General features: G+C 41.5%; 1 protein-coding gene and 1 long non-coding RNA gene across 2 annotated transcripts; one reads left to right on the top strand and one right to left on the bottom strand.

Annotated features, from left to right (window-relative positions):
• Positions 1–40: 40 nt before the first annotated feature.
• FAM114A2 (family with sequence similarity 114 member A2) lies at positions 41–27,358 on the top strand. Its single transcript, XM_066613741.1, has 14 exons — positions 41–112; positions 4,915–5,111; positions 7,246–7,345; positions 7,770–7,865; positions 9,590–9,711; positions 12,446–12,580; positions 12,747–12,905; positions 13,361–13,484; positions 15,631–15,710; positions 17,264–17,392; positions 17,916–18,055; positions 18,905–18,977; positions 19,549–19,602; positions 21,533–27,358. Exons 2-14 carry the CDS (start codon positions 4,929–4,931, stop codon positions 21,632–21,634), a joined length of 1,497 nt encoding a protein of 498 aa, XP_066469838.1. The 5' UTR covers positions 41–112; positions 4,915–4,928; the 3' UTR covers positions 21,635–27,358.
• LOC136639502 (uncharacterized) lies at positions 16,638–21,760 on the bottom strand. The gene is made up of 3 exons (XR_010793689.1): positions 21,513–21,760; positions 19,062–19,149; positions 16,638–18,158 (listed from the first exon to the last, which is right to left on the bottom strand). It is a non-coding gene; the product is annotated as an uncharacterized lncRNA (long non-coding RNA).

Below are 27,358 nucleotides of genomic sequence, written 5' to 3'. Positions count from 1 at the left end.
ATGGCGTCCTTCCGGGTGTGCGCCGCTCTTTCCCGGCGCCTCTATGGTTCGGAGGAACAAACGCTTGTGGGACTGTGCAGTGGCTGAGACGTGGCCTGCCTGGCTCTGGCAGGTGAGCGCCCAGGGAGGCTGAGGGGGCAGCATCCGGGCTGAGGCGGGGGTGGTTGTTTTTGTTGCCTGCAGGCTCTGTTGATGCAGGTGGTGATTTTGGTGTCCAAAAGCTTCCTACAGGTTAGTGAGGGGAAGGGGGAGAAAGAGGGGAGGAAGCCCCATTGAAATCAGTAGGACTTACTCCTAAGTAGACGTGCAAAGGCTTGTGCTCCTGGTCAACTTGGTCACTCTGCACAGAGCACCCTGACTGCTTGTTTACAGGAGCAGTAAGTTCAGTAGAAATCCCCTTCGGCCACATTAATGTGTTTAGTCTGTGGAACTCCTTGCCACAGGAAGTGGTGATGGCATCTTGCCTGGATGCCTTTTAGAGGGGATTGGACCAATTTCTGGAGGAAAAGTCCATCACGGTTTATAAGTCATGATAGGTATGTGCAAGCTCCTGATTTTAGAAATGGGTTGCCCCAGATTGCCAGACGCAGGTTGTGTCTGTTGTCTTGTGTGCTCCCTGGGGCATTTGGTGGGCCACTGTGAGATACATGAAGCTGGACTACGTGGGCCTTTGGCCTGATCCAGCAGGGCTCTTCTTATATTCTTAAATCCCATAACTCTAAACCAGTAGTTCCCAAACGTCTTAGCACCGGGACCCACTTTTTAAAATAACACTCTATTGCAGTGTTTTTCAACCTTTTTCATCTCATGGCACACTGACAAGGCACTAAAATGGTCAAGGCACCCCACCAGGTTTTTGACAATTGACAAGGCACACCATGCTGCCAGTTGGGGGCTCACATCTCCCATTGGCCCTATTAATAAATGACCTTCCCCCAAATTCCTGTGGCACACCTGTGGACCACTCGCGGCACACCAGTGTGCCACGGCACAATGGTTGAAAATGGCTGCCCTATTGGGACCCACCTTGGTTCACAAGACTTAAAAAAAAATCTAAAAGGAAATAATATTTTTACTTACTTACACATAATAATAACAACCAGGAAAAAAGATGCTCTGACATTTATCTCCCCATGTGTGCACATGCTTGCAAACAGCAGGAGCTCTTTGCAGAGCAATTAAGATTTCTGAAAAGTCTCAGGGCTTGAGGCAGTTAGTAATCTGATCTTTCCATCACTTGTGTTTTCATTGGAGGCTCTGCTCAGCTGCTATGGGACCCACCAAAAATCAAGTTGCGATCCACCAGTGCGTCCTGACCCATAGTTTAGGAACCACTGTAGAAGTGCTGCCTCACTTCCTGTTCTCAATGATTCTGCCTTTGGAGAAATTGAAATAACATATTGTTAGGGCAGTGTTTCACAAACTGTGGGTCAGGACCCACTAGGTGGGTGATGAACCAGTTTCAGGTGGGCCCACAGGGTGCAAATTGGAGTTAAATCTGATTTATAAATGTTTGTATATTCTTTATTTGTATCCCTCTTTTCCAGCTGACAATCAGAATTAAGACATGTTTACTGTACAAGTTTGTACATGCCATTGGCAATCCCCAGGACAATGTCGATATGCAAACTTATGATATGTGAAAGGCAATTCTGGCTTAAAATTGGGGATGCTCACCTCACTCTTTCACTGAAAAAGATACATATTTATAACATCTCAATCAACTCCAAGAACAACAAGCAAGCATCTTACTTGCAATTGCAGTTAATTATTGCCTTTGACGGTCTTGCCCTCATTGCTTTGGAAGCAATGGTGATGCTCCTGGACTTCTTCCACCTTTGTCAGTTTTAGCACAAGTTGTGTATTGGGTAATTCCAGAATGTCCTTCATACCTTTGGAATGAAGTCACTGCCCACGTACTGGCAGAGAGAGAACAAAGTTGTAGGAGACTTCCCAGCTCCAAGAGGACACGGAGTAACAGAGGCATTTAGTGTGACTTAGTTTTTCATAGCACTCTTCAACCTCTCTTGCATCACACAGTGTGGAAATAGGTGCCACTGGCAGCAAATTGATGGTTTTATTTATATTTGCTTTAAGATTATTTGTGTTGTGGTTAAAAACACATTGCTAAAAATACATAATTAACAAGCTGTTACTTGACCTAATGTTAATTGCAGTTGATATCAAAGCTGCTTGGTTTATTTTAAAAAAAGTATTCTAAATACAATCTATTTACTGTAATTTTTCCATTGCATTTCTGCATGCATGTTTGCATCTGCATATTGATGGCACCATATGCTTCACACCAATAATCTGCTATGCAGAAACGTTGAAAAGCAGCTGAAGAGCTGGACCCAAGTACTGTAGCACTCTTTAGACTGAGTTTGCACTGCTGAGACCTGTAAACCTTCCTGAGCTGAGATTTTTCCCCTGCTCCCTGTGCCTTCTCTGTCCTGAATTTCTGTTCAGAAACCTCATATCTGATTATGCTTTCTAGTTCTGTATGCACACTTCCTGTAGAATATGCCACTATGGCCCTAGCTTTTTCAGGAGGGGTACTGAAGTAATGATAGCGTCTTCTAGGTCCATCTATACCTGCTGGACCATGCCATATTAATTATTCCAATGTCATGTTAAATGCATGGCTTTTCCAATAATTAATTTGATTGAATGTATATTGAGAAAGCTTTCTGAATTCTAACCACAGATTAATATGGAAAGTTGACCAAAGTTTGGTCATTTTAGCTGTGGGGTGGTGTGATCTGAACTTGTTAAGTAAAATACCTTGTGCAGACCATTTGTGAGTGTGGCCTTTTATCAGTTTGGCAATGGTGCCAAAGGTCAATGTAGTTATGGGATAGTGAAGAGCTGTTATGTCCCACTTTACTCACCATAGCTCATTATTGTATTGATTATGTTGAAACCTGTTTTTTAACAGTGTAACTTTTCCAGCCTCCTGTAGCCCTTTTCTGATGAGCGTCCAATGCATACAACTGAATTTGTGTACCTCTGTACAAATATTGAATGAATGCTTTCAGAATCTGGCTACAAATGTTGTGCTGAATCTGCATTTCTAGCAAGGCCCATAAAGGTCTTGCTTTTTATTTCTCCTTGCGTGGAAGTCTAAAGTCCCAAGGTGGTGATTCCCTCTTAGTTGTGCAAAGTATGCATAGGGATATGAGTCTGGGGAAAAGGTTGATTCCCCCCCCCATGTATATGTCACAAACGTATAAACATTTTGTTTAGAATAAACAAATACTAATTGGACTATGTTTCAGTGGTAAGAAATTGGGCTTAAGACTGCTGAACTGTAAAGTAGAATTATAAAGTTGTGTGTCAGCTTGCTGAGGTCTGCCTGAGGGAAGGGAATGAAGATGGTAGTGAAACTGTAGTCGCAGGGAGAGGAGAGAGGGTATGAGGGATCTCTGTCTTGTACAACCCTTTCACATAAAGGGTGAAATAGGTTTTACTTTCAGGTGAAGCTCTTGCAAGGATAATTTCTGTGGAATCCATCTGTCCTGGCTTTCTGTAAGTAAAGTCAATGCTGCATTTTGAGGCAGCCTTCATCTGAGGCAGAAGTTCCCAAACTGGGGTGTTGGAATACCTCAGCCGGGGAAACTGGTTGCTACCCCCTTAAGAGTTGTGGCAACATCGTGGTGGTGGTGACAACATCTTCAGGATCATGTCTAAAAACTGGAAATGGGTTGTAATCGTGTTAGGGAGCCATTCTGAAGTGCGGGAAGGCCTACAGAGGGGGCCATGGGCCCCCCACACCTTCCGGAGGGACAATGAGTGAAAATGTGCCCTGTTTTCGCTGCAGCATCACAATCCTGGAGGTACTGTTTCCTCACCCACCTCCACACCAACTTACAGAGGTCCTGATTCTCCTGAGAGTTTGGGATCCTCTGCTCTGAGAAATTTACAGTGTGAACAGTGACTTTCCTGGAGATCTCATATGTTTAGGGTTATTATTTCACCCATCAGAGAAAGGAAAAGAGTTGTGTAAATATTATTATGTTACAGTTTTATTAAGCTGTAAATATATTTGTTGTTGATAATTAATTAGAACTCTTTCTTGTTAGGTTATTCCAAAGAAAAGATAGTTACTTTTCTAAATCTCACTAGTATTGTCTCAAATTAATGTGAGAAGGAGGGTGAGAAACCCCTAAAACATTCTAGACTGGAGTCTTATGCCACATATACCCATAAATGGAAACTGTCACGTTTACTGTCCCAATGTCACAGGCAAAGTGAGCTCACAGTACACTGAGTTACCATGGGGAAAATGTTTATTTTCTCCACCTTTAGTTAGGAGCTAGTAGTGACCATGATGTTGAATAGAATATTTTATATGGCTATATTCTTCCATGGTAAATGTTCCATTTTGTTTCATAAAATTGATTAGTAGCACAATTCAGTAATTTCAAAGTTTTAACTACCCTTGTTCAAGTGTGTCTGAGTCAGTTCTTGTTATCCACTGGGGTTAGGTTCTTGGAAAACCCAGTGGATAATTGGTGGATATGGAATCATTGATCCTATGGGATCTGTGGGCCTAGGGAGAGGCGTAGCTAACCAGGTTAGGAATTCCAGCAGGGAATAACCTTAGAATGGTCACAATGGATAGCCTCAGAATAGCTTCTGTGCATATCTTGAGAACAGGCAGAGGATGGCATGACATGAGTAACAGTCTTTCAGATAAGTGAATCCATGGGAATGGAGTGTGTAGACAGTGATAATTCATTTTCTCTCTCATTCTCTCTGACATACTAACTCAGCTTCCAGTCAGTTAGTATGTTGGGGGACTTTCTGATCACTGTGACCTATTTCATAAGCTTGTTGTAAGGTCATATAAGATAAATACTATATGGCACATTATGTTGTATAGATTATAACACTTCTTCTTTATAAATCTAGGATATGTTGTGATCATGTCTGAAAGGGATGATAAAACTTTGAAAGAAGATGCTGATGGACTTGATGAGAATGATCAGAAGGCAGAGGTGTTTGCAACAGAGGCAGAAACCGAGCCTGTGGCTATGACACGGAAAAGACCAGAAGCCAAAGTCTCTGAGCTTCCTATTGTGCAAGAGCCATTGGCACAGAATGTACAGGTATTTGTGTTAACCCAGTATTAATAAATTCTAATTTTCTTTTCAGTGTTTACGTTTTGAATATTTCCCCCAGAGCAACGTAAGAAGAGCCTTGCTGGATCAGGCTTCCTGTATCTCATGATGGCCCACCAGATGAGACAACAAGATACCTGTCTCCTGTTGCCACTGCCTTGCGTCTGACATGTTAGAGATAGCTTTCTTCTAAAACCAGGAGGTTACAAATACCCATCATGGCATGTAACCTGTGATTGACTTTTCCTTCATAAATCTGTCCAATCCCCTTTTAAGGGCATGTAGGTCAGATGCAATCACTACATCCGGCGGCAAGGAGTTCCACAGATCAGTTACACATTGGGTAAAGAAATATTTATTTTTGTCAGTTTTAACTCTCCCAACATGCAATTTCAGTGGATATCCCCTGGTGTTGTGTGAGAGGGAGCATCCCTCTATCCATTCGCTTCAGAAACTTCTGTATGTGGTGTTTGGCATACATCTGTGGAACTGTTAAGTAGGTATCTCTGCATTTTACATTTATTCTACATATGAAATTATACATTCATCTCCAATATTCATAAACGTGGACCTGTTTGAATGATAGAGATAGCAAAAGCCAAACTTTCTTTTGTTTGCAAAAGAAATGTTTTGCAAAAGAATAGCTATGGTTAGTATCCTTGTGCATGGCTGCTGTCAGGTACAGGAAAAAGCTGAAGCCTTCAGTTGCTTACTCTTGCGGTACTATGAAAGTCTAAATTTTGAAAATCTAAAATTTGATACTCAGATGGAATCATCTGAGAGATGTGAAGTTTAGAGAAATGACAGGCAAAGGATGCTCCTCAGTGCTATTTATTACTTTGCTGTTGATGGGAGAAGAGAGAAGGCTCACACTGGCAGTGTCCCACAGGCAGTCTTTTCTTAGCTCAGCTGGGACACATTCTACACTGGGGGTGGGCAGAATGTAGATCAGGATCCTAGTGATAGACCTCTGGGTGATTTGTAGTTAATCAGCAAGCATTTCTGACTCCCAGTTGTTCAATAATGGCAGTAACAAAAATGCATTCTTCTTCCTCCCTCCCCCCCAAAATTAGGCTGCTAAAACTCAAGTTGGGGGGAGGGCAGCCAAGTTGTACATCTCTGAGTCTCAATATTCCCCAGCTATAAAACAGAACAAAACGGTGTATTTCTAAGCAGAACCTGTTATGCTACATGTTTTAAGTGGAACTGCTGTTGCAGTCTTAGTGCAGAACCACTTTTCATAGGTAACAAACTTTTCATAGGAAATGAGGTACTGAAAGTGCATGATACTACTGGTTCCCTATGATTATTCTGGAGTGATAGTGTTGCTTGAACCTCATACCTTAAAACAACCACCATGCTTCTATGGCTTAGGTACTACTGCACCATAACATCTTTACTTACCCGTTTTTTTCACTTATATTCTATTGTCATGTTTAAAAATAATGGAGTTTTCTTTTGACTTTACTATCTGTGTGTCAGGTCCATTTAATCACTTTTATCCTTTGCACTGATATATGCCACAGAGAGCTGTGGCAGAAACAGACACGTGGCTATAATAAAACCCAAACATGAGTATGTAGAAGGGCAGGCTTTTCCAATCCAGTCGAAGTATCCAGCGTGACTTACGTTAGTAAAATTAAAAACGTAAAAAAAGAAACCTCCAGCAGTCAAAATACTAATAAGAAAAACAGCAATCCAGAGAACAAATAAGCCAAATAGGGGGAAGGATTGTCCTATATTAGAGAGCGGAAGAGAACAAAAAAGTATTTAAAGTTTGCTGAAATATCTGTGAAGAAGAGACCAACCTAAATTGAAGGGAGAAGAAATTCCTCACGTGGGGCATCTCTATGGAGAAAACCCTCCCTTGCATTACCACCTTATGTCGGTGCTTCCAGCTGAAAGCAATTATTTATTGCATCATAATGATTTATTAGGTTCATAAATGATAAAATCTTGCTTGCCCTGAATCCTTCAGCTGGAGTGAGTTAGAAATACAGTACACATTTAGAGTTTTTGCTTCTGGTTGTCCTGGCTGTAAAGTAACTGAAAATGAGTTCTGGTAACTGAGATCTTGATTTCAAAGGTGTAGTTGAAATAATCTCACTTTCTTCTCTTAAAGGGCTCCAGTTCCACTGAAAAGTCACAGACAGCATGGGGATACTGGGGGAGCTGGGGAAAATCATTGCTTTCAACTGCTTCTGCTACTGTGGCTACAGTAGGTAAGGCCTGCTAAAAATTTGCTATATAGTGGTCTCTCCCAACATTGCTTCTTTGCTTTTAGACTCTAGCTGTGGCAAAATGCCTTCTTGAAAATATGGAAGAAAAATTATCCAAAATATTAACATTAGACGTGTTAACAAAAAGCCTGGATAATTTATGTAACCTTACAGCATTTTATGTCAAAATAAGAAAGAGAGAAGCATTCTGTATAAATGAATTTTAAACTAATGGCTAGATTGGGCAATGTATTGTTAGGTTTTTCAGATGCAGCCCTCTGCCTTGAGCAGTTCATGTTTCTTTGGCTTTTGCTTGCTTGCTTGCTCAGTGAAGAAATTCATTTTCTCTTAGGACTAAAGTAATACTATTCTATTCTATTCTATTCTAATACTATTCTATTCTAATACTATTCTCTGCCTTCTGTAGGTCATGGAATCTCAAATGTTATTGAAAAAGCAGAGACATCCCTTGGAATTCCTAGCCCTAGCGAATTGCCTTCTGAAGCCAAAAATGTTACAGAAGGTCAGTTTTTATTTAAAAAATAATAAAATAATAAAACGTGTTTTAAGTTTGTCACCTGTTGTACTGTGATGGATGGTGTTATATTTACACTATTACTTCTTAACTGACAGACTCTGTTGTACCTTGCCAGAGAAACTGCCTTTCCTCCTGTCATTGCTTACAAGCCATGAGACTTTTCATATGCATTGTGCTGCTCCCTCTTTTACTTGAGATTCATATGTGTGAGATTCATATGTGGCTGCATTCCCACAGAGGAATGCAGCCACACTTGATATTGTTGCTTTTATCCAGCCATTGGACTTTTTTCCATCCATGTAAATCTCATCAAGTCCCTCTGTACACGATTGGTGGGAAAGGCCTCTGCATTTGAACAAACCAGTGCCCTGACTCTGCTGTGTGCTGTGAATAACTGTGGGTCACTGATCCAGATGAGACTGTATATCACTATCAAATGATTTCATGTAGTACTAGACATGTACTGCGGTTGGAATCCGGATGTAATTCTACTTCCATGTGTCCAGTGGAGTTTTGAACTTGTTTCAAATAAGCAGCATCTCCCCAAGTCATGAGGCAAAGTGGTGGTGCTTTAAAAAGTAGTTTGATGCAGCATGTGGGCCTGCTGTTTAAAAAAAGAGTAGTAGTCACAAACTCCACCGGCCCTACCCAAGCTCTTGGGTGCCCCTAAAATAGTTCTTTAGATCCCAGTCAATGCCCTTTGGGTAGATATATATTTCTGGATCAAACTCAATGTACATTTTCATATGCAATAATGTAAAGTTTGATATTGATGGAAACCGCCTATTCACTTACAGCCTAGGGTATGATAACACAGCGCTGAGTTCTGTCGTTATGGAAGATCAAACACACAGTTTGGCTTTGTGATTGAGACATTAAATGTTATAAAACTCTGTCAGTTTTAGTTAGAGAACATCCTTCAGAGAATAGAAATGCAGTGCAGGGTGGCCATCGTGCATTCACTCTTAATGATATTGCATATGGCGCTTTTTTGAGTTGCTCAGCAGTTTGCTTCATGGGCCATAAAATGTGAAACAAATCTCTCTTGATCCATAGGTCATAAAGCATGTAAGCTTGCTTTATCTATACACATTTAGCTGGAAATAAGTCATATTTCATTAGTAAGCCTCAAGACTCAATTGATGTGTTTTCTGAGTAAATATGTATAGGACTTCTCTGAAAGGCAAAAGTCCTATACCTGCTTAAATTCAGTGAAACTTACTCCCATGTATAGAGGTTACTTTTATATGTAGTTACATATAGGATTATGCTCTTAGATTTTCTGTTTGCCTGGGGCCACCTTTCATCAGTATGTAGACCCAGTGATTCCCAGTTCAGAATTCCTGGAAGTAGTAGATGTTTGCTAACTTGAAGTAAGGATGTTGAATTAAGATCAAGGTGGCAATTGTGGTGTTCTATGGCAAACTGATTGATATGGTACCTTCACACATAAAGAACTATGCTTGGGGCTTCATTCGCAAACTCATTTACAGATGTATTAAAATTAAGCGACTTCCATGGCACAGAGAGTGTGCACAAGCTAGAAAGTATGCACTGATGTTTGGTAATGCTTCAAGGATGCCGTGGAGACATATTTACACCTTGGCTCTTTGTTTCAAAATCATCCATTTTGAATCACATGGTATCCAGTTTACAATGCAGTTTTGAAGCGCTGAAATTTTATAATTCAACTCACAGTATCCCCTTAGTTCCAGAAAATCAAGAGACTGAAGCAGGCAGTGATGACTACAAAGGAGAGACTGAAAACCTATCGCCTATTAGTGGTGCATTTGGAATGTTTTCTACTATTTCGGCTGCCGTCCAGAACACAGTGAGTGAGACCGAAAGGAATATGTTAATTATCTCTTTTTCTTTTTCTTTTTTTAGTCCTGGTAGGATGAAACCTCTATTTAGCTTAGTTTTTAGTTCTGTTTGTTAATTTATATCCTGCCTTTCTGCAAAATAATGACTTTATTGACTAGCTGACAATGAAACATAATCTGGAAAAACAACACAGTACTAGCAGCTTCAGTTTGCACATGAGAAGCAACAGTTTTAAAAACCTTGCTAGAATATCTTGGTTTCTAGGAACAATTCTGCATGGAACACACAGTGGTGATTATCCACTACTACAAAAGATCACTGGCATATAAGGTGCATCAATGGGGTATACCTTGGGGAGGGCAGCAATCATCTTTAGCTGCTTCATTAGAATCAATAACTACTTCATTCTCTTGCAGAATAATTCCTTGGGCTTAATTTCCTAACCTTCTGTAATGACTGAGCTCCCTTCTTCGAGTCATATTTTTCCCTTAAAGAAAGCTACAGCATAAGGTTCTGCACAGGAAGAGGCTTTTCTGAGATGCTTGAAATTAGCACCATTGCCAATTTGCACCATTGCAGAAAGGTTGCATGGCCCAGCAGGTAGACAGTTTATAAATTGCTTGTTTTCATTATCTGAATCCATCCAGAACAATAACCAGCCAGCTCACCTCCTGGGGTTGGTATGCAGTAGCCCAGTCATTCCCAGCACCAGGACCCACTTTTTAAAACAACACTAGCCGGACCCACGTAGGTTTACCAGACTTTTATAAAAGGAAATCTAAAAAGAAATAATATTGTTTTATAAAATTATAAGTAATAGTGACCAGAGAAAGACCCTCAAACATTTATCTCCCATGCTTGCAAACTGCAGGAGCTCAGCTCCTTGCAGGGCAGTTAGCAGCTAAGCTTCAAACTGCAGGAGCCTTAGAAGCTCTTTTTAGGGTAGTTAACAGCTACAGTACCTGATTTTTGAATAGCTTTAGGGCTTGAGGCAATTCATTATCTGATCTTTCCATCACTCTTTGGTAACCCACCATAAATCAGGTTGCGACTAACCAGTGGGTCCCAACCCACAGCTTGGAAATCACTGCACTTAACCTATTGGGCATCCAAGCCCCCTGATCATGTCATGTAGGGATGCCCAGCTGACCATGAACAATCCATTGAAATGAACCTCTGATCTCATTGAAACTTGGTTACTTAAGGTCAAGTCCAAAGATACTCATGTATGTTCTGATCTTGTTTTCTCAGAATGAGTCTGCACAGCTAGTTCACCTGCCTCACTCAGAGAGTATAGTGGCTCCTAGAAACCTAAGGCCCCAGTAGGATCAGTGAGCTAAATCGTATTAGGGAATTATTTTCCATTTAAGTTTTCCTGTAATTTCCTGCTTGTGTATTTGTTAAGATCCACATCGGGCACATTTTAAACCTCCTTGTTCTATGTTTTCCTCCTTTGTATTATTTCTCCCACTTCTTTTGTGTTTTAATGATCTCTTTTTATGTTTTAACTCTTTGCTTCTCTGTTGTTGGTTGAATTCAGCCAGAGCCTTGCCCCAATTCTCCTGGACTCCTGTCCACCCGCTACAGTCTAGGTTTTGGGAGAATTTCTATGTAACTGGGAGAGAGGCTTCCAAGGATGATCTCTCTCTGCTTGACTTTGTTCTCATGAAGGCAGTGGAGTGTACTGATTCAGTCACTGGTACAGAGACTGATGAGAGGAAAGGAGGGAGGCGTTAGCACTCTTCCCCCTCCCACCATCACCATGCCTTCCTCTTCCAATCAATATATGGCATTCATTCAAACTCCTTGGGGAAGGTTGGGGCACCTGAAACTTGCCAATGTGTTCCACTGCGAGTGGTTAATGCCTAACAACTGAGTTGGCTTCTGGGCAGAATTCAATGTGTGGGTGGTTACCTTTGAAGCCCTTCATTGCTTGGAACCTGGCCCACCTACTTTTGAGCTTGAGGCTGTCCAGACCCTTAGGTCATGTTCAGGGGCCCCTTCTACCTAAGGTGATTGACATAGACAAGCAGGTGGTGAGTGGGGAGACAACCATTTCAGTTGTGGCACCCTGATTATTGAACTTTGTGCCCAGGGGAGTTCACTTGGAATCTACTTTGATGTAATTTTGATGCCAGACAAAGACCTTTCAGTCCAGGAGTGTCAAACTAGGTAGAGCTCAGTTATCATGCTAAGAAAGCCCACTTATCATGCAGACCACCCTTTCAGCAGCATCACCTCTGCCACAGTATCACAGGAGCTCAGAGCTGACGCCCTGCAAAGTGGTGCCTCTGCAGAGGTGGTGCTGCTGAAAGGGCTGTCTGCATGATAATTGGGCTCTCCCAGCATCTCAGCAGCATCTCCCTCTCTCGGCCCCCTTGGTCTGACCCTTTGCCCAGGATGTTCCTTGTCTTCTGAGGCTTTCCGTCTCTTCCTCCCAGAGCCTCTGCAGAAGCAGTGCTGCTGAAAGGGCGGCACTGGGAGAGCCCGATTATAATGGGGGCCAGATAAAGAGCTTCCAGAGGCTGCATCAGGCCTGCAGACCTTATGTTTAACAACCCTGTTCTAGTTCTTCCAGGCTTTTGAGTTTTATGTGTTGTTATATGGCAGTGTCTGTGTATGTGGTGGCTTGCATAGTGAGAAGAAAGGTTCCTGTTCTCAGGTCTCGCAAATGGCATTGTTTTTCATGGCGAACTTTGAGTTGTACTCATCTCTCTTCCAAACGTGCAACTGTTTTCTAGGGGAAGACCGTCATTACTGGAGGCCTGGATGCTTTGGAATTCATTGGCAAGAAGACTATGGATGTGATAGCTGAAGGTGATCCTGGGTTTAAGAAAACAAAAGGTCTGATGAGCAGAAATTCCACACTTTCTCAGGTACTGGCTTTCCCTAGCTCAGCTGAGAGCCATCACCTCCTGGGTTCCATCAACAACAAATGATCCATCGCTAGAATTGCTCACAGTAGGAAAGCAAACATTCCAGGCATGAACCTTTGTCTTTTTTTATGCAGCAATTGTAATGCTTCGATTTTTCCATTTGTAGATCTTGCGAGAAGCAAAGGAGACAGAAGAACAGAGGACAGCTAGTGAAGTTTCCATGGCTACAGAGAAGAAAGCCCATTATGGGCTACTCTTTGATGAGTTTCAGGGTCTTTCTCATTTAGAAGCCTTAGAGATGCTTTCTAGAGAGAGTGAATCAAAGGTAATGGCCTTGAGCAATTTCTTTTTTTACAGCTGAAGAGAAAAAAGATAGGTATCTATTAAATTCTGGGGGATGAGTCTTTTATAGATTCCTCACAAGTGTCTTGCACAGTAAATGAAAGCCAAATAAAAATAGGGGGAGAATGGCCTCACATCCTCCCTCAGCTGTTTTTCTCTCCCCCCCCCCCCCCGGTGTAGTATATGTTTAAATAAGAGCTTTCTTCATCTTTGTTGTTCTCACTGACTGGGCCACAGTTTGCAAAACTCAGTGCAATTGTGAGATATGGCAAGTTTGATACTCTGTTTCCCTCCTTGGTGGAAATGCTGGGCTCCCCTTCTCAAAGCGAGAATTATTTTCACTCATTAACCTATCATTTGTGCTGCTGCCTTTCTTTTCACACACTTGGTAGAAAGCATTTCTGCTGATGGGTTTTTGACTTTCTTTTGCTTGATCAGGTGAAGTCGGTTATAAGCGCACTCTCTGGAGACAAGTTAGACATTTTAAAGGCAGAACTGGAACAGCTCAAAGAAGCATTTTCATTGGCTGAGTTTTGTGATGAGGAAGAGGAAGAAAAGAAGGGTAATTATGAGCATTTTCTCAAGGGTGAACACTGGCTTTTAAACTAATTGAATGTTAATTTACTCTGCGATTAGTAAGCATGCTTCAGTGACACTTATGGGACAGAGACTTCTCATAAAGACTGGCAAGCGAGTTGAGATCAGTGGTCAGAAACATTATTCTGTTTCTGGCAGAGCCCAGTTCTCTGGAATCTTTAAAGAGAAGTATGTGGCATTAATTGAATGCATACTGTGTGCAATGCTGCCTTCTGCAGGTTGTGTTTTATGGATCGCTTTAGCAAAAAAATGCATGAAATTGCCATCAACATCTTGATATTCTTAACTTGTGTTATTGATTGTATCTCGGCCTTCCTGCAAAGAGTTCAGGGAAGCATCCTGGGGCTATAACCCATTTTTCCTTCATGACAACCCTGTGAGGTAGGTCAGGTGTGTGTGTGGAAGGGCCTTAGCCTAAACCACAATTCTTATCCCAGTAGCATGTGCCTCCCCACTGCATTATTTACATTTTTTTAAAAAGCTTCAGTTGGCCTTTCTAGGACTTGCTCAACAGAGATCTCTGTTTTTCCCTACATCAGTTTTTTGGTCTTGTTTACATAAATGGTTTGGCAGAGGCTTTTCCTTAGATTAAACCTCAGTTCTAGCCTGCCTTCGATGGATGGAGAAATGTATGAGCATCAAGCAGCTTTTTCTATTGTGTGGACATATGGTGCTGCATGCATAATGGGTAAACAGTTGGCTTTCAACATCAGTTTAAATTCTCTAAGGCGCTACATAGGCAGCTGTTTATAGAGAGTGCATATCTTTTTCAAGTAATACGGTATACTGGCTGGCAAAAAGCTGCATCATAGAAAATAAAAGGCAATTCCTTCTCATGGTAAACCTTCAAACTGTAAAAGGAATGACCTTGTATTGCACTTTCACGTGTGGGTTCACATGTGTATCATTTTGCAAGCTGGGAGCAAATGCCCTAATGTTGTGTGTTCTTTACGTACCTGTTTGCAAAATATAGGGGCTTTAGAATGGATCTGAATGGACTTGTTCAACTAGCTTCATGTACCCAAAAGGATATTGAAGGTGTGCTTTGGTCCCCCCACCCCTGCAAATTTCCATACCATGTGGAAAGCTGTCTAAACTAAAAGCTGTTTCAGAAGCAATTTGTTATGTGTCTTGGGAGGTTGCAACCTGGCATTCCTCCTCCTCCATTACAAAACAATTCCCACTAACCAAGCCTCTGAGTGTACTTTTGGATCCCAGCCACATGCTTTGGAATATAAAGGCTGATCGGCACTTACACCAATGTTGTTGAAGAATCTGTCCAAAGTTACTGACAGATATGACCTATTCACCATTAGGCAAAACACTAAGATTACATTTATTTTTTTCAAGCCTCTTCAGTCATGTGAGATGAGGCAAGTAAAATGTTTAAATTTTCCATATTTTCTGAATATGTGCTGATTTTCTTACTACCAGCGAATTAGCCTTCTATTAACGGTCCACAGTAGGGTGGTTGAGTGACTGTGTGGGCTCTTCCCTCCACCCTACTGCCTGACATAACTTGGATAGGCCCTCGGTGATATTACATCATTGCTGAAGGGAATGGGATGGAGGCCTCCTTGTTCTGTAGGGTCCCTTGCAGCTTCTGCAGTTGCCTCTATAGAGCAAACAAGAGGGTATACAGGCCCTTGCTAAGTTCTTGTTTGTTCCATGGCAGTGGTTCTTTTGTGTGGCAAATAACTTCACCCTTGCATCCCAATGTTATTGACAGTACTTCTGTGGATAGAGACCTAAGGCTCTGGGGACTTTTCCAGATCCCTCTTTTCTTTGTCATACCAAACACACACCTTCTGGAGGACAAAATGGTGCAGCGCTGTCCTAGTAACCAAACTAAGAGCACAATCCTAACCAACTTTCCAGCACTGACTTAGCCCCAATGCAGCCTCCAAGGTAAGGTAAAAAACATGCCCTTAGCTTGAGGAGGCCCCCTTGATTACCTCCCCACTACAGGATGCAGTGCACACCGCATTGGCACAGCTATGTCAGTGCTGGAAAGTTGGTTAGGATTGCACCCTAAATGACTTTGTCACTAACTAAATGACTTTGTTATATATAATATGTTGCATTCAGCTTCTGTCTCCTGCTGCTTTCAGAGCAGGAAGACTTCACCAAAGAGCTACTAGATCTCTTTTCACAACTACATGTCTCTACAAAGCCAGAGAAACTAACCCGGGTGAGTTGCTCCGTTTTCTCATTTTCTGTTTATTGTGGTGGTCTACGACAGCAGTTCTCAAACTTACTGTGGTCACAATCACGTGCCATTCAATATAGCAGCACCCGGGAGAGCTGGGAAGAAGACGATGCTGAGGACATTCTGTGGCATCCCTGTGAGTTTGCTACAGGGCACAGTTTAGGAACTACTGAGGTAGGGAGTTGTTTGGTGGTGTTTTTGGGCCCTGAAATACGCAAGAAGTTGTATCCTCTTTCCTCTAGGCTGAGTGAGTGCAGTTTCAAGGAGATCCGTGTTGAGTTTCCCAGCCCTGGGGGGGGATTAGGATACAGCGGCAGAGCCTGCTGCCATCTCTGATCCTCCCCTTTCCCCACCCAGTTCTGATCCCTTTCCCCGCCCTGCCCTGAAAAGCCTTTTCACCAACCAGTGGCCCTACTTACTTCCGGGAGCTCTTGGCGCTCATCTTTGGGAGCTGAGGCTCAGTGCTGATTGATGCTAGCACTTTTGTGATAGCCCGGATCAATGGCACTGGTGGAGCACCAGCACTGTGGCCCATAGAATTGGGCCCTCATTTTCTAAACTTCACTCCTGGGATATTTATTCCCTGAGAGCGTAAAAAGCATACCATCCCAAGTGAGTGCAGTTAATACAATTGTCATCTAGGGGCAGGTTCTCCTGCTTCCTCAGAGCAGTTTATTGGCACTCTCCTTGCACTCTTTTGTGGCATCTCACAGAGCCACTGAGTGGCGCTAGAGTCCAAAAGAGAATGATGAAACCTCAATGTTTGAGCAGATTGTCTTTAAGTCACTGAGTTATTTCACATTATAGCCTAACCCTTTCTTGGCATCAGTAACAATTATAACGCAAATTATGATTAAAATTACACTTGCAACACAATGTTGATGATAGTTTTTAATATATCCATTTGATTATCAGTTTTATACATTGTTTTACATTTGATTATGAGCTGCCTTGAGTGGCCCCTGTAGGGACGGAAGGGTGGGATAAAAATTTCTTAATGTATGACAATTTTATACAGAGATGAAAATTTATGTAGCTTTTACAATTCAGCCCATTCTAAGACGTGGAGCAAGCTATAGTAATTCAAAGCACACACAAACATGAGCACGCATGTGTATATGTAAACTGAACCACGATTCAGTTTGCCACCAGTCAATGAAAGCAAACCAATCTATACATGCTGTTTTCCAACACTTGGTCTTATATTAGCATGACCAAGAAACCAATGCACATAGCAAGAGACTTGCTTCTTAGTGGTTGGGGGGGGGGTGCTCTTGAGCAGGGTTGGGGTTATCTCACATTTGGGAAAATTTGCCACTTACCCCTATGGGTAAAGTTTCTATTAGGGCTAAACTGGTCCCCACCATGGACACTGGTTTTTCTGACTCTCCTATACTTGGTCTCTTTGTCAAATAGGTGTTATGATCACTTATATAATCACACTTGAACTTCTTTTATTGAGGGATGAGTTGGGGAATCAGACTTCCTACACTTTTGAATAATGTACTGGGGTACATCTGCTTCCTTTTGGGCAGGCAAGGAACTCTGCTCATGAGTTGGCTAAAAGCTTTCATGTGCCAACCAAAAAGGAGGAAAGACAAAATGAAGAAGGCCAACAAGTGGGCTCGGGGGATGCAGAACAAGAAGACAGAAAATCAGTAGAGGTAATTTTAACCAAGCCCAGGTTGCAGCGCATTCTGACTGTGGGTATACTCTTGGGCCATACTGTTAGTTGAAAGCATTTTCCTTTTGTCCTGGTATTTATAATCTCTGCATGAAACTTTTGGAACAGAGTGAGACAGAAAAGCTCATAGAATAGCTCATAGAATAGCTTTTCACTTAATTAAATTTTTGCATGCTGCCTTTTCCCACGACATTGGGAGATGCTCAAGGTGTCTTGTGTGTGTGTGTGTGTGTGTGTGTGTGTGTGTGAGAGAGAGAGAGAGAGAGAGAGAGAGAGAGAGAGAGAGATGAATATTTAAGTAAAAGGGGATGGGGATTTGTCTCTGAGGTATTTGCCTCACAGGACATTTGATGTTTCTCTAAGGGGGAAGAAGCACAGTTCAGCTTAACAATTCACCAACAGATGGAGGAGGGGATGGTGGCTCTTCACCTTCCCACTTTTTCTTCTCCTTGTTCTCACAAAGCAGCTGGTGACAAACTGACATCATTTTCTAACTCTTGCAGGATATTCACACATTTGCCATCCGAAGCCTAGCTGAATTGACAGCCTATTCCATTGAAGTGTTTCACAAAACAGCAGCATTGGTTCTTCATGGCCAGAAGCAAGAAGTGTCAGCCATAGACCGAGCCAAAGTCCTTTCACAGTAAGATGGATCAGTCTTGGATCCCGCCATGTATAACGGAGGTTTATGAAACTGTATGTTGCTTATTGGCTTTGACACAGCTGGATAGTTTCTCTTAACAATCCTGAAATTAACAAAAGACATGGAGTGCTCAGTCTTGAGTGTTTTTTTTCTGTCACCAAATGCAGCTATAGAGATTGCAATTTGTAGCAGAACATTTATGCTGATGAAACCATGTTTTTTCCTCTTTAAAATTGTGCCCCTGCCCCCAATTTCATCTATAGCCTTAATTTCTCTTGTCCTTATTGCTCTTCCAAAAGAAGCTTTTACAGGTTTCATATGTAAACAAGTCCCACCGAAGTAAAAACTAATGAGGGGGATAGTTTGGAGCAGTGAAGGGGGTCAAGCGTCTCCCCTTGCCACTTCAGTTCCCAGTTGGCCCTAATGTCACATGAATTGAGTGTATGACCTTAAAACATGTCCCAGAATCACCTGTAGTGTGTAGTTTCTATGGAAATGGTTGGCATTGCAGTGGTTCCCTAAAAACTGTTGTTGTAAAACATCTGTAGCACACATAGCTGGGGAGTTTGTTTTTAAATAGAAAGCAGGTGCCTTTGTGAAATATTTTAAATATATATTTATATGCTGCATGTAAAGTATTTAAACTAATTTCAGTTATTTAGCTGTTTGCCTGTGGTTTACTGTGGAAGTTTGCAGGTGCTTGATCCCTTCTTTCTATTTTGTGAAAAGAAGTTTCATAAATGGAATTGCATTTGTTGTTTATGAGCCAGCACTGACAGGCATCAAATGAAAGGAGGCAACTTTGCTTTAATATGTCTTATTTACTATGCACTGTTTGTTCTTTTCTAGAATGACTGTTGTGCTCTGTAAAGAACTGTCATCTCTGTCTAAAGACTTTGCTACATGCTTAACAGCTGCAGGGGTAAGGGATCATGATTGAAAGACTGTTGTATGAACACAGAAGAGTGAGGCAACCACAATGTACCAATGCAATGTCTTGACATACTGGTTTAGAGCAGGGAGGCATCCTGTGGTCTCTTGTAGCTGCAGCGGAGTCCATACAGGATTGGACTTTTCCATTATTGAACTTTGTCCTAAAGAAAGAGAAAAGGTTAATTCTTTTGCAGGCAGTTTTGGCAACATCACTGGGGATCATCCACCAGGCCCAAACATTTTCTTTTCCCTTTCTACTGTGGCAGCTCATGTTAATCACATGTCACAAATGAGGGATTTTTTTTCCTGTTTGTCTCCTCCATGGTCACTTCATGCTGAACATTTTCTCAGGAAACGTGTTCCAGTGTTATAGTGAGTTTTTACGACTCCGCAAGAATTTGATTTCAGAACGCCCTTATAGCACATGCTTGGTGCAGAGCTGCACGTTTGGACCATTTGAGTCAGATTATCAACTGAAGTAAATTAATGAACCTGTATTAAATTAGGTCAGAGTCCTTCCACGTAGCTGTACTCATTTCTGAAATATCTAATCTTTTCAGGTGGAAGAGAAGGCAGATGTCCTTAACCCATTAATCACAGGAGTATTTTTAGAGGTAAGGAATGTGTTAACTAGTGATAGAATCTTCACAGGCTCGGACTCTGACATGGTTGGCTAATGACTGTGTGTGAAGAGAGAATTAAGTGTTGAAGGCTGTAGTGTAGTATTGTTACAGAGGTACAGTATCCGGTTAATATTACATTGTTGAAGGTGTTGTTTCTGAAATCTCATTATCAAAAGCACCATAGCTTGCATCACACTGCCTATGATGTTGATTGGATGTAAGATAGAGGATCTTTGTAGTATCATATTCGGACAATATGCAGCTGTATTAGTCTGGTTTCTTGGCACAGAATCTATGATTTTTCTCATGACCTTTAATGTTTCAGTTTTGTTTTATCTTAGCAAGATTCCAGCTCTCAGGATTTAAAGAAAGTTTAAAGTGTGTTTTTTTTTAAAAAGAGGGGGAAGACAGGATGTTTAGTAGGCAAGGGATAGAGACTTTGGCATACTGTGTACCCTAGATACTCATGTATAGTATGTGGAATTTTTGCCAAGTAATCAAGCTCCAGTTCTCACTTTGCCTGATCTCCGGGTCAATCAGAGGGCAGAGCCTTTCAACTCTGAACAGTTTTGCTTCTCAAGGGCAGGCAGGCAGGGCAGAGATCGTTTCTACGGCAACTGGGAAATTCCAGCCAAAGTTAACCTTTTATTCTCCTTCCTTCTGCTACAGCCTGGTTCTGCTTTGCAAATGTTTGCAAAGCAGGTCTGTTTTTTGAAACACCAGGATGGGACCCTCCTTCCCAGGCTACAATTCAGTGCACCATTACTTAAGAATGACACCCATGGAAAACAGTGGGTCTACTTCTGAGTAAAAGGGTTGCAAATATATGTAGCTGCATCTCTCTGCTGTGAATTGAATTGCACACTCCCGGTTATGTGTTATGGGTTGTATGTAGTACGTAGAGCTTCTGGCTTAACACACCAGACACCTTAAAGGTGGATTTGATTCATGGTTCAACCTTTTTCACTTGCATATCCCTTGGCAGCCCATTTCCATAAATTATACCCTTCCTATTAGCAAATGTTTGTAATTAATAATACAAGCCCTCATCTTCCCCATATGAAAACCCAGACTTCATGTATTTCACTGTTATCTCTTTTTAACTGTTTGAAGAACAGAAGACTCTGCCTTTGCACTGTTTTGCACTAGAAGTGTCCTGAGAAATTCTGGGTGATTGATCACTTTCCCTATTATGTTTCAGCTTTTTTCCTGTGCTGGTTTTCAATCACTGGTGCATACATGAAATGATGACCAAAAACTAGCTATTGGTGGGGCTTTCACAGCCAACTAGCTACCTCCCTTCCTGCCTTGCTGGTCCTTCCAAGGCATTCCTGCCTTGCAAGGCATTCTGGAGCACGACCTGCCTTTTTCTGCCATTATTCCATTCTTTTTCAAGTACCCCTACAGGTCTTGTTGAGTGTCTCTGGGAGTGCATGAATACCAGGTTGGGAACCACTGTTTTACTGGTATGTAGTTTACAGTGCACTTACTCTGATAGTGTTTACAAAAAGGTGGTGAAGACCAGAATTTAAAAAAGAATAAAAATGTATCTTATGATTTTTTAATAAATTAGAGAGTACAGTTCTTGGGTAACAATTACTGGTAGGTTATTTTTCAGGATCTGGCCTCAGGTAAAATCAGACAAAACTATAGTCAGACACCCCCCTAAGTTTAACCCCCGACTTATCTGAGGGTCATAGAAAATTCCATGATGGTTGGCTCAAAACCTGCCCTCGACTTATCTGTGGGGTCGACTTATAGGTGAGTGCCAGCGTCTTGGTTCTATGTCCTAAACAGCTAGTGCTGCATAATATTCTATGACAGGATTGGTAAGCGAGGGAGCAAATGTTCACTGTTCAGATTAACTCTGTATGCAAGGGAGAGGGCCCAGTGTGACTTACCTTTTGGTTCTTGCTTTTAGGCTTCAAACAGTGCCTCATATATCCAAGATGCCTTCCAGCTGCTCCTGCCGGTTCTTCAGATCTCCCACATCCAAGCTCAGACAGAGTTAACAAAGCAATAAATCAAATTGGACTGTACAACAGCAGAGCCCAAACCTGCTTGCACAATAGTTATCTGATTCAGCAAAAGGATAAGAACATGTAACAAAAGACAAAAGCCTCAATTTCTAGGATTTTGCTGACAGTAATGAGATGCTGAACATCCATGAGTTAGATGTGTACACTTGTGAGAAGGGATTGAAATGCAGATAGTTCAAAGTACAGGTAGTTTTGGCAACATTCTGGGTAATGTTATTTCTACATGTTCTTTTGTAATGAAGTAGTGCATTCGAACTCAAGTGTAGGCCCTTTGAATCCAAAAGACATGATAATTCATCTCTATTGATGGAATCCCTTCCTAGAGGAATTATTGGAATACATAATAAAATGCTCCGTATACCCTCTAAATGGATGCCTCAAGTTAAATACCAATCCAGCATGAAGTTGCTGCAAAAGGAAGATATGTCTCCTCAAAACCATTTTCCTATTGTGTACATTCTTCAGTGACCTAGAGATCCAAGGGAGGATATTCAGTAAGAGGCTCCCTAAGATTATGATTTTATATTCCGTATATGGGAATAAACCTCATTGGACACAGTGTGACTTACTTCCAAGTAAATGTACATAGGCTATGGCAAGGTAAAAGAGATTAGCAGCCTGACTGACCACCCACTGTCTTTGCCTTCTGGATTTAAGTGATAGCTTTGAAAAAGAATTGGGAATTCTAAGAACTTCCTTGTTCAGATGATAATATTTCCAGGATGAACACCGAAGAAACAAATACATGTATGGAGACAGAACTTTGGAACTGATTTATCCAACACTACAGTTTGAATGCCTAACCTCTAGCAATAAATATGACGTAGCAAAAAGAAGGCTGGTTCCACTCAAGTGACTAATTCAAGCTTTTTATGACATAGGAAGCTAAACAAATGCATAGAGCTGATGCAGTATTTTTTATCCCTTAGCCCTGTTGCAAGGCAGCAAAAGCTGTTTCTTTGTTCTACAGCAAGAACTATTCAGGAATGTGGGAGCAAAGTCTAGACTCCAGTGATAGCTTTGTTCTCTTCATATAGACAAACCTCAAGACTCTCCAAACAGTCCCAAATCTTTTTCCTTTTTTTAAACAGAACAATGACTTTCTGCTGTTTTGTTCTATACCACTATGAGAGATGTTTTCTCTTGTGCTTGAGTGCTGCCTGTTTTTTTTTTTTCTTTCCCAGGAGGAATTCATGGATGAGCACTTAACGAAAACAAAAATGCAGTCACTGTGCCCCCTGCTTCTGTCCAAAGTAGACAATTCATCATCATTGTGATTTTTTTTTTTTTGCAGGAGATCGAAACTTCTACTTTAACAGGAGGGGAAGAAAGTTTAACTGAATTAAATTGCTTCTGTTTAATAGAGAACCTGCTGCTGTCTTCTAGCATCGGTTCCAACCTTCAAACTGCTGTGATTGCCAAATCTCTTCACTGGTATACTCTGATAATACTGGTTATCAAGAAAAACATCCGTGGTATAATGCACTCAAAATGTGACAACAGACCAGTGCGATTATACAGCTGAACAAAAATCTTGTTTTTAGCATTAGTTATTCCCTTTGACCAATTTTTTCCCTAGCAAACTATATTTTGAATACGTGTGATGTTGTGAAATCTGCACTATATTATATAATGCAAATAAATGTTATGTAATGTTCCAAAGGCAAAAATTCCAATTAACCAAATGACTGTCTGGCAACACTGCAGTCTGGATTAGCAAAAGATGAATTGTACTTCTCTCCTATGCTCTAAAGCGGTAGTCCTCAAACTTCCTACCTTTGTGACCCATTCCAGCATCCATGGTCGGTCCCAGGCCTGCTGGGACCAGGAAACTGCAAGACAATATGAACCGTGAACCAGAAGCTGCTTCAGGGTCATACCAGCTCATGACCTGCATCATTGGCTGTGTCATACCATGTTGTGCTCCAGAATGCCTTGCAGGTAGCTTCTGCAAGGCATTCTGGAGCATGGGATGAAGTGGCCAATAACATGGATCATGGACTGGCACGACCCAGATGCAGCTTCTGGTCATAGTGGACCCATAACTCACAGAAAAATCTGCTCATGACCCACAATTTGAGAAGCACTGCTTTGAAGCTTTCTCCTTTGCATGCAATCACTGTTCCCATGTAGACTCAAGGAGCAACTATTTTTCATGTGGCAGATCCACATGCGATGTCACACAGATGTACCACAAATTGGGGATTCTGTGGAGCCTTGAATCAGAATTTTGAAGCTAGTGGTAAACTTCTTACACTAGTCTGACAATGACCACGGTAGCATTGTAAACCTGGCTGAAGGAGTGCTGTACTATTAAATATCTCTCCCACATATACCTAGAGAACTCCAAAGTGCTTAGAAACGATTATAGAAAAATCTGTGAGCAGCCTCCAAAATATGTTCAGCCTTTCTGGTACTACCAGAAATTCTAAGGCTACCTCAGGGATTTTTTCTAATGCACTAGAGCAGGGAGAAAGAAAGGAATTTGTTCTTCCCAAAGTAGATGTTGGTAAAATTTCATTGCAAATTAACCTTATCAGCGGGTGTGATGCAGTGCTGGGCTGTGAATTGGGACTTTTGAGGTTCAAATGTCACTGATGCCATGAATTCACTTGGTAGCCTTAGACAGGCCACTCCAACTCAGCCTCAGTTCTTCAGCTGCAGTAGGGGGGTAATATTTATGGGCCAAGGGCCCATCTAGTCCAGCTTCCTGTATTTCACAGTGTGACCCATCAGATGTCTCAGGGAGCACATAAGACAACAAGATACCTGTCTCCTGTTGCCACTCCCTTGCATCAGGCATTCAGAGAGAGGCTACTTCTAAATCTCAGAAACTTACGTCTGTTCCCTTTTTAAAGGCATCTAGGCCAGGTGCCATCACAACAACCTCTGGCAAGGAGTTCCACAGGTTAATTATACTCTGGGTAAAAAAAAAAATTCCTTTTTGTCTGTTCTAACTTTCCCATTAGTTAATTCTAGTGGATGTCCCCTGGTTCTGGTGTTGTGTGACAGTGAAAAGAACTTCCCTCTATCCACCCCATGCATAATTTTATGTCTCAACATGTCCCCCTTAGGTGTCTTCTTTCTAGACTGAAGAGCCCCAAACATTGTAGCTTTTCCTTTTGATTGCTCTTTTCTGCACCTTTTCCAGATCCACTATATCCTTTATGAGAAGCAGTGACCAGCCCTTGACCCAGTAGTCTGGCTGTGGTCTTACCATCAGTTTGTACAATGGCATCATAATATTGGCTGTTTTAGTCTCAATCTTTATCCTGACCAATGATTTGCCTTCACAGCTGCCACACACAGGGTCAACACCTTCACCGAACTGTCCACCACTACCCCAAGATCTCACTTCTGATCCATCACAGACAGCTCAGAATTGATCAGTATATATGTTAAATTTTGGTTTCTTGCCCCAATGTGCATCATTTTACACTTACATTGAAGCATATCTGCCATTTTGCTGCCCTTTCTCCCATTTTGAAGAGAACCTCTGGAGCACTTCACAATCCATTCTGTACTTCACCACCTGGAAAAGTTTAGTGTCATCTGAAAGATTCTTGAGGAAAGACTTACTCTTACAGAAGCCATACTGACTCTCAACAAAACTTTTATAAATTCCAAAATGTTATGCTTGATTAGGCTTTGCACCATCTTACCTGGAACATGTTGGACTGATTGGCATGTAGTTTCCTGGGTCCTTCGACCCTCCTTTTTAAAGATTGGCAGTACATTAGCTATCCTTCAGTCTTCTGGCACACTGGGCATTTTGAGGGGGGCAAGTTTCATATTTTAACTCAGAAGATCAGTAATTTCACACTTCTGTTCCTTAAGTACTCTTGGGTAGATGCCATCTGGGTTTAGTGACTCATCAGTCTTAATTTGTCAATAGGTTCTGAAATGTCCTCTCTCTCGACCTGTGTTCTTTGATCTAATTCTTTGATCATCCTTCCCAGGGAAGGCTGTTCAGGCAACAGTGTTTGCCTGAGCTCTTTTGCTATGAAGACAGATGCAAAAAATTCATTGAATTTCTCTGCAATCTTCCAGTTCCCTTTGATCTTTTTCACCCCCTTCACTATCTAGCGTGCCAACTCCTCCTCTAGCACATTTTCTGTTTCTAACACACTTGGAAAATATGATTTCCCTTAATGTTGCTGGTCAGGCATGCGTCACAAATTTTCCTTTGCCTCCTGTGTTGTCTTTTTATATTTGTTCTGCTGGAGTGTGTGTGTATTAAATTCTCATTAAGGCAAAACTTCCATTTATGGAAGGAAGCCTCCTTACCTTTTACAGCCCCTCTGCTCGATAGCCATACTGGCACCCTCTTGGACTTAGTAGAATTATAAATGTTCACAGTGAGAACTGAATCATCTGCAGAGGCATGGCATCTTGGTTTTTTGATGGTGTGAGAAGATACCTATTGCAGTGTGTTTAGAAATCTAAAAACAGCAATACTCTGATTCCAGCTGATTTTTATCGTAAGTATGCTCTGCTTTCAGGAAGCAAGATCTCTAATTTGAAAAATAATGCATATACAAATATAATCTTTGTAATTATAATTAATGCATGTACAAATATACATCTGTGCTATAGATGTCGTACAATAGCCCAGTTCATGCAGTAACAACAAACCTAATACAGTACTGGCTCATCCAGTCTTTTAGTAAGTGTGCAACTTTCTGTGGCTCTTAAACCAGCAGTGCAAATATTTAGAGAGACGTGGGAGGGGGGGATGAATATGAAATGTCTGAATATGGTGCTGTTCGTTCATTTGCCATTGCCAGGCTCTCCAGTTGTTAGATGGAGAAACATCTGGTGTACAAGAGAAAGCTATTGCATCCCCCATGAGAACATGGACATCTTCAAGGCATGTTCAGAGGATTATTGGGTTGCTGATACAATAAAGTGCATGCAGATATACAACTGGCCTGGAAGTGCTGAGGCCAGGAGCCTCTGTGCATGTTTTAATGATTTTTGTGTGCTCCTGGCGTGTGTGATAGCTTTCCCTTCTACCAGCAACTCTTTGAGCTGCATTGTATAGCTCCAGAGTAACCCAGTCTCCAAGAGAGGCTTTTGAGAGAATTGCAAGGATCCATAGTGAGAAGGAGGACTTGTATGCAGACAGAAAGCCCCCCCCCTTTTTTATCCTGGGCCATATTCTCAAATATCACAACTAATGCATAATTTGTATGCAATGACTTTGTCTAGTTTGTGTTATGATACACAGCTGTTTACCTTCAGTTTGATGGCCATGTTCGAAAGAGAGGGGTGGGTTTTTTCAATACAACTTTGTCCCATTTGTAGACCATGTATGCCCTCAGTCGTAGCTATGAGAACTTTTTTTTAAAGCTCATTGTTCATAGATTCCTTGCATCTGTCTTCTCCTGGAGTTGTTGTGCAGTTGGTTATAACACTGGCTTCCTACATGGCAGAGGGCCAGCTGTTTGCATTTTTTCTATACATCTTGGAGAGTTCTTGAAAAGCTTGCAAAGAGAACCTTAAAGAAGAATTCTTTGATGATACTGAATTGCATTTTGTCCAGATGAAATTTCTATTGTAACATGTTTCTGTTCTTGTGAGATGCTTGAACAAGAATCTCTTCTGCAGTTTTTAATGTTTATTATATTGTTTTGGTTGTAAGTCATAATAAATTGCATAGAATAATAAGCAAAACATAGAATAAAATACTGTGCTGATCTCTAGAA

This window comes from Tiliqua scincoides, chromosome 2 (assembly GCF_035046505.1).
Source record: "Tiliqua scincoides isolate rTilSci1 chromosome 2, rTilSci1.hap2, whole genome shotgun sequence".
NCBI lineage: Eukaryota > Metazoa > Chordata > Lepidosauria > Squamata > Scincidae > Tiliqua > Tiliqua scincoides.
Note: the sequence above shows the minus strand (reverse complement) of the source record. Positions and strands in the feature narration are given on the sequence as shown.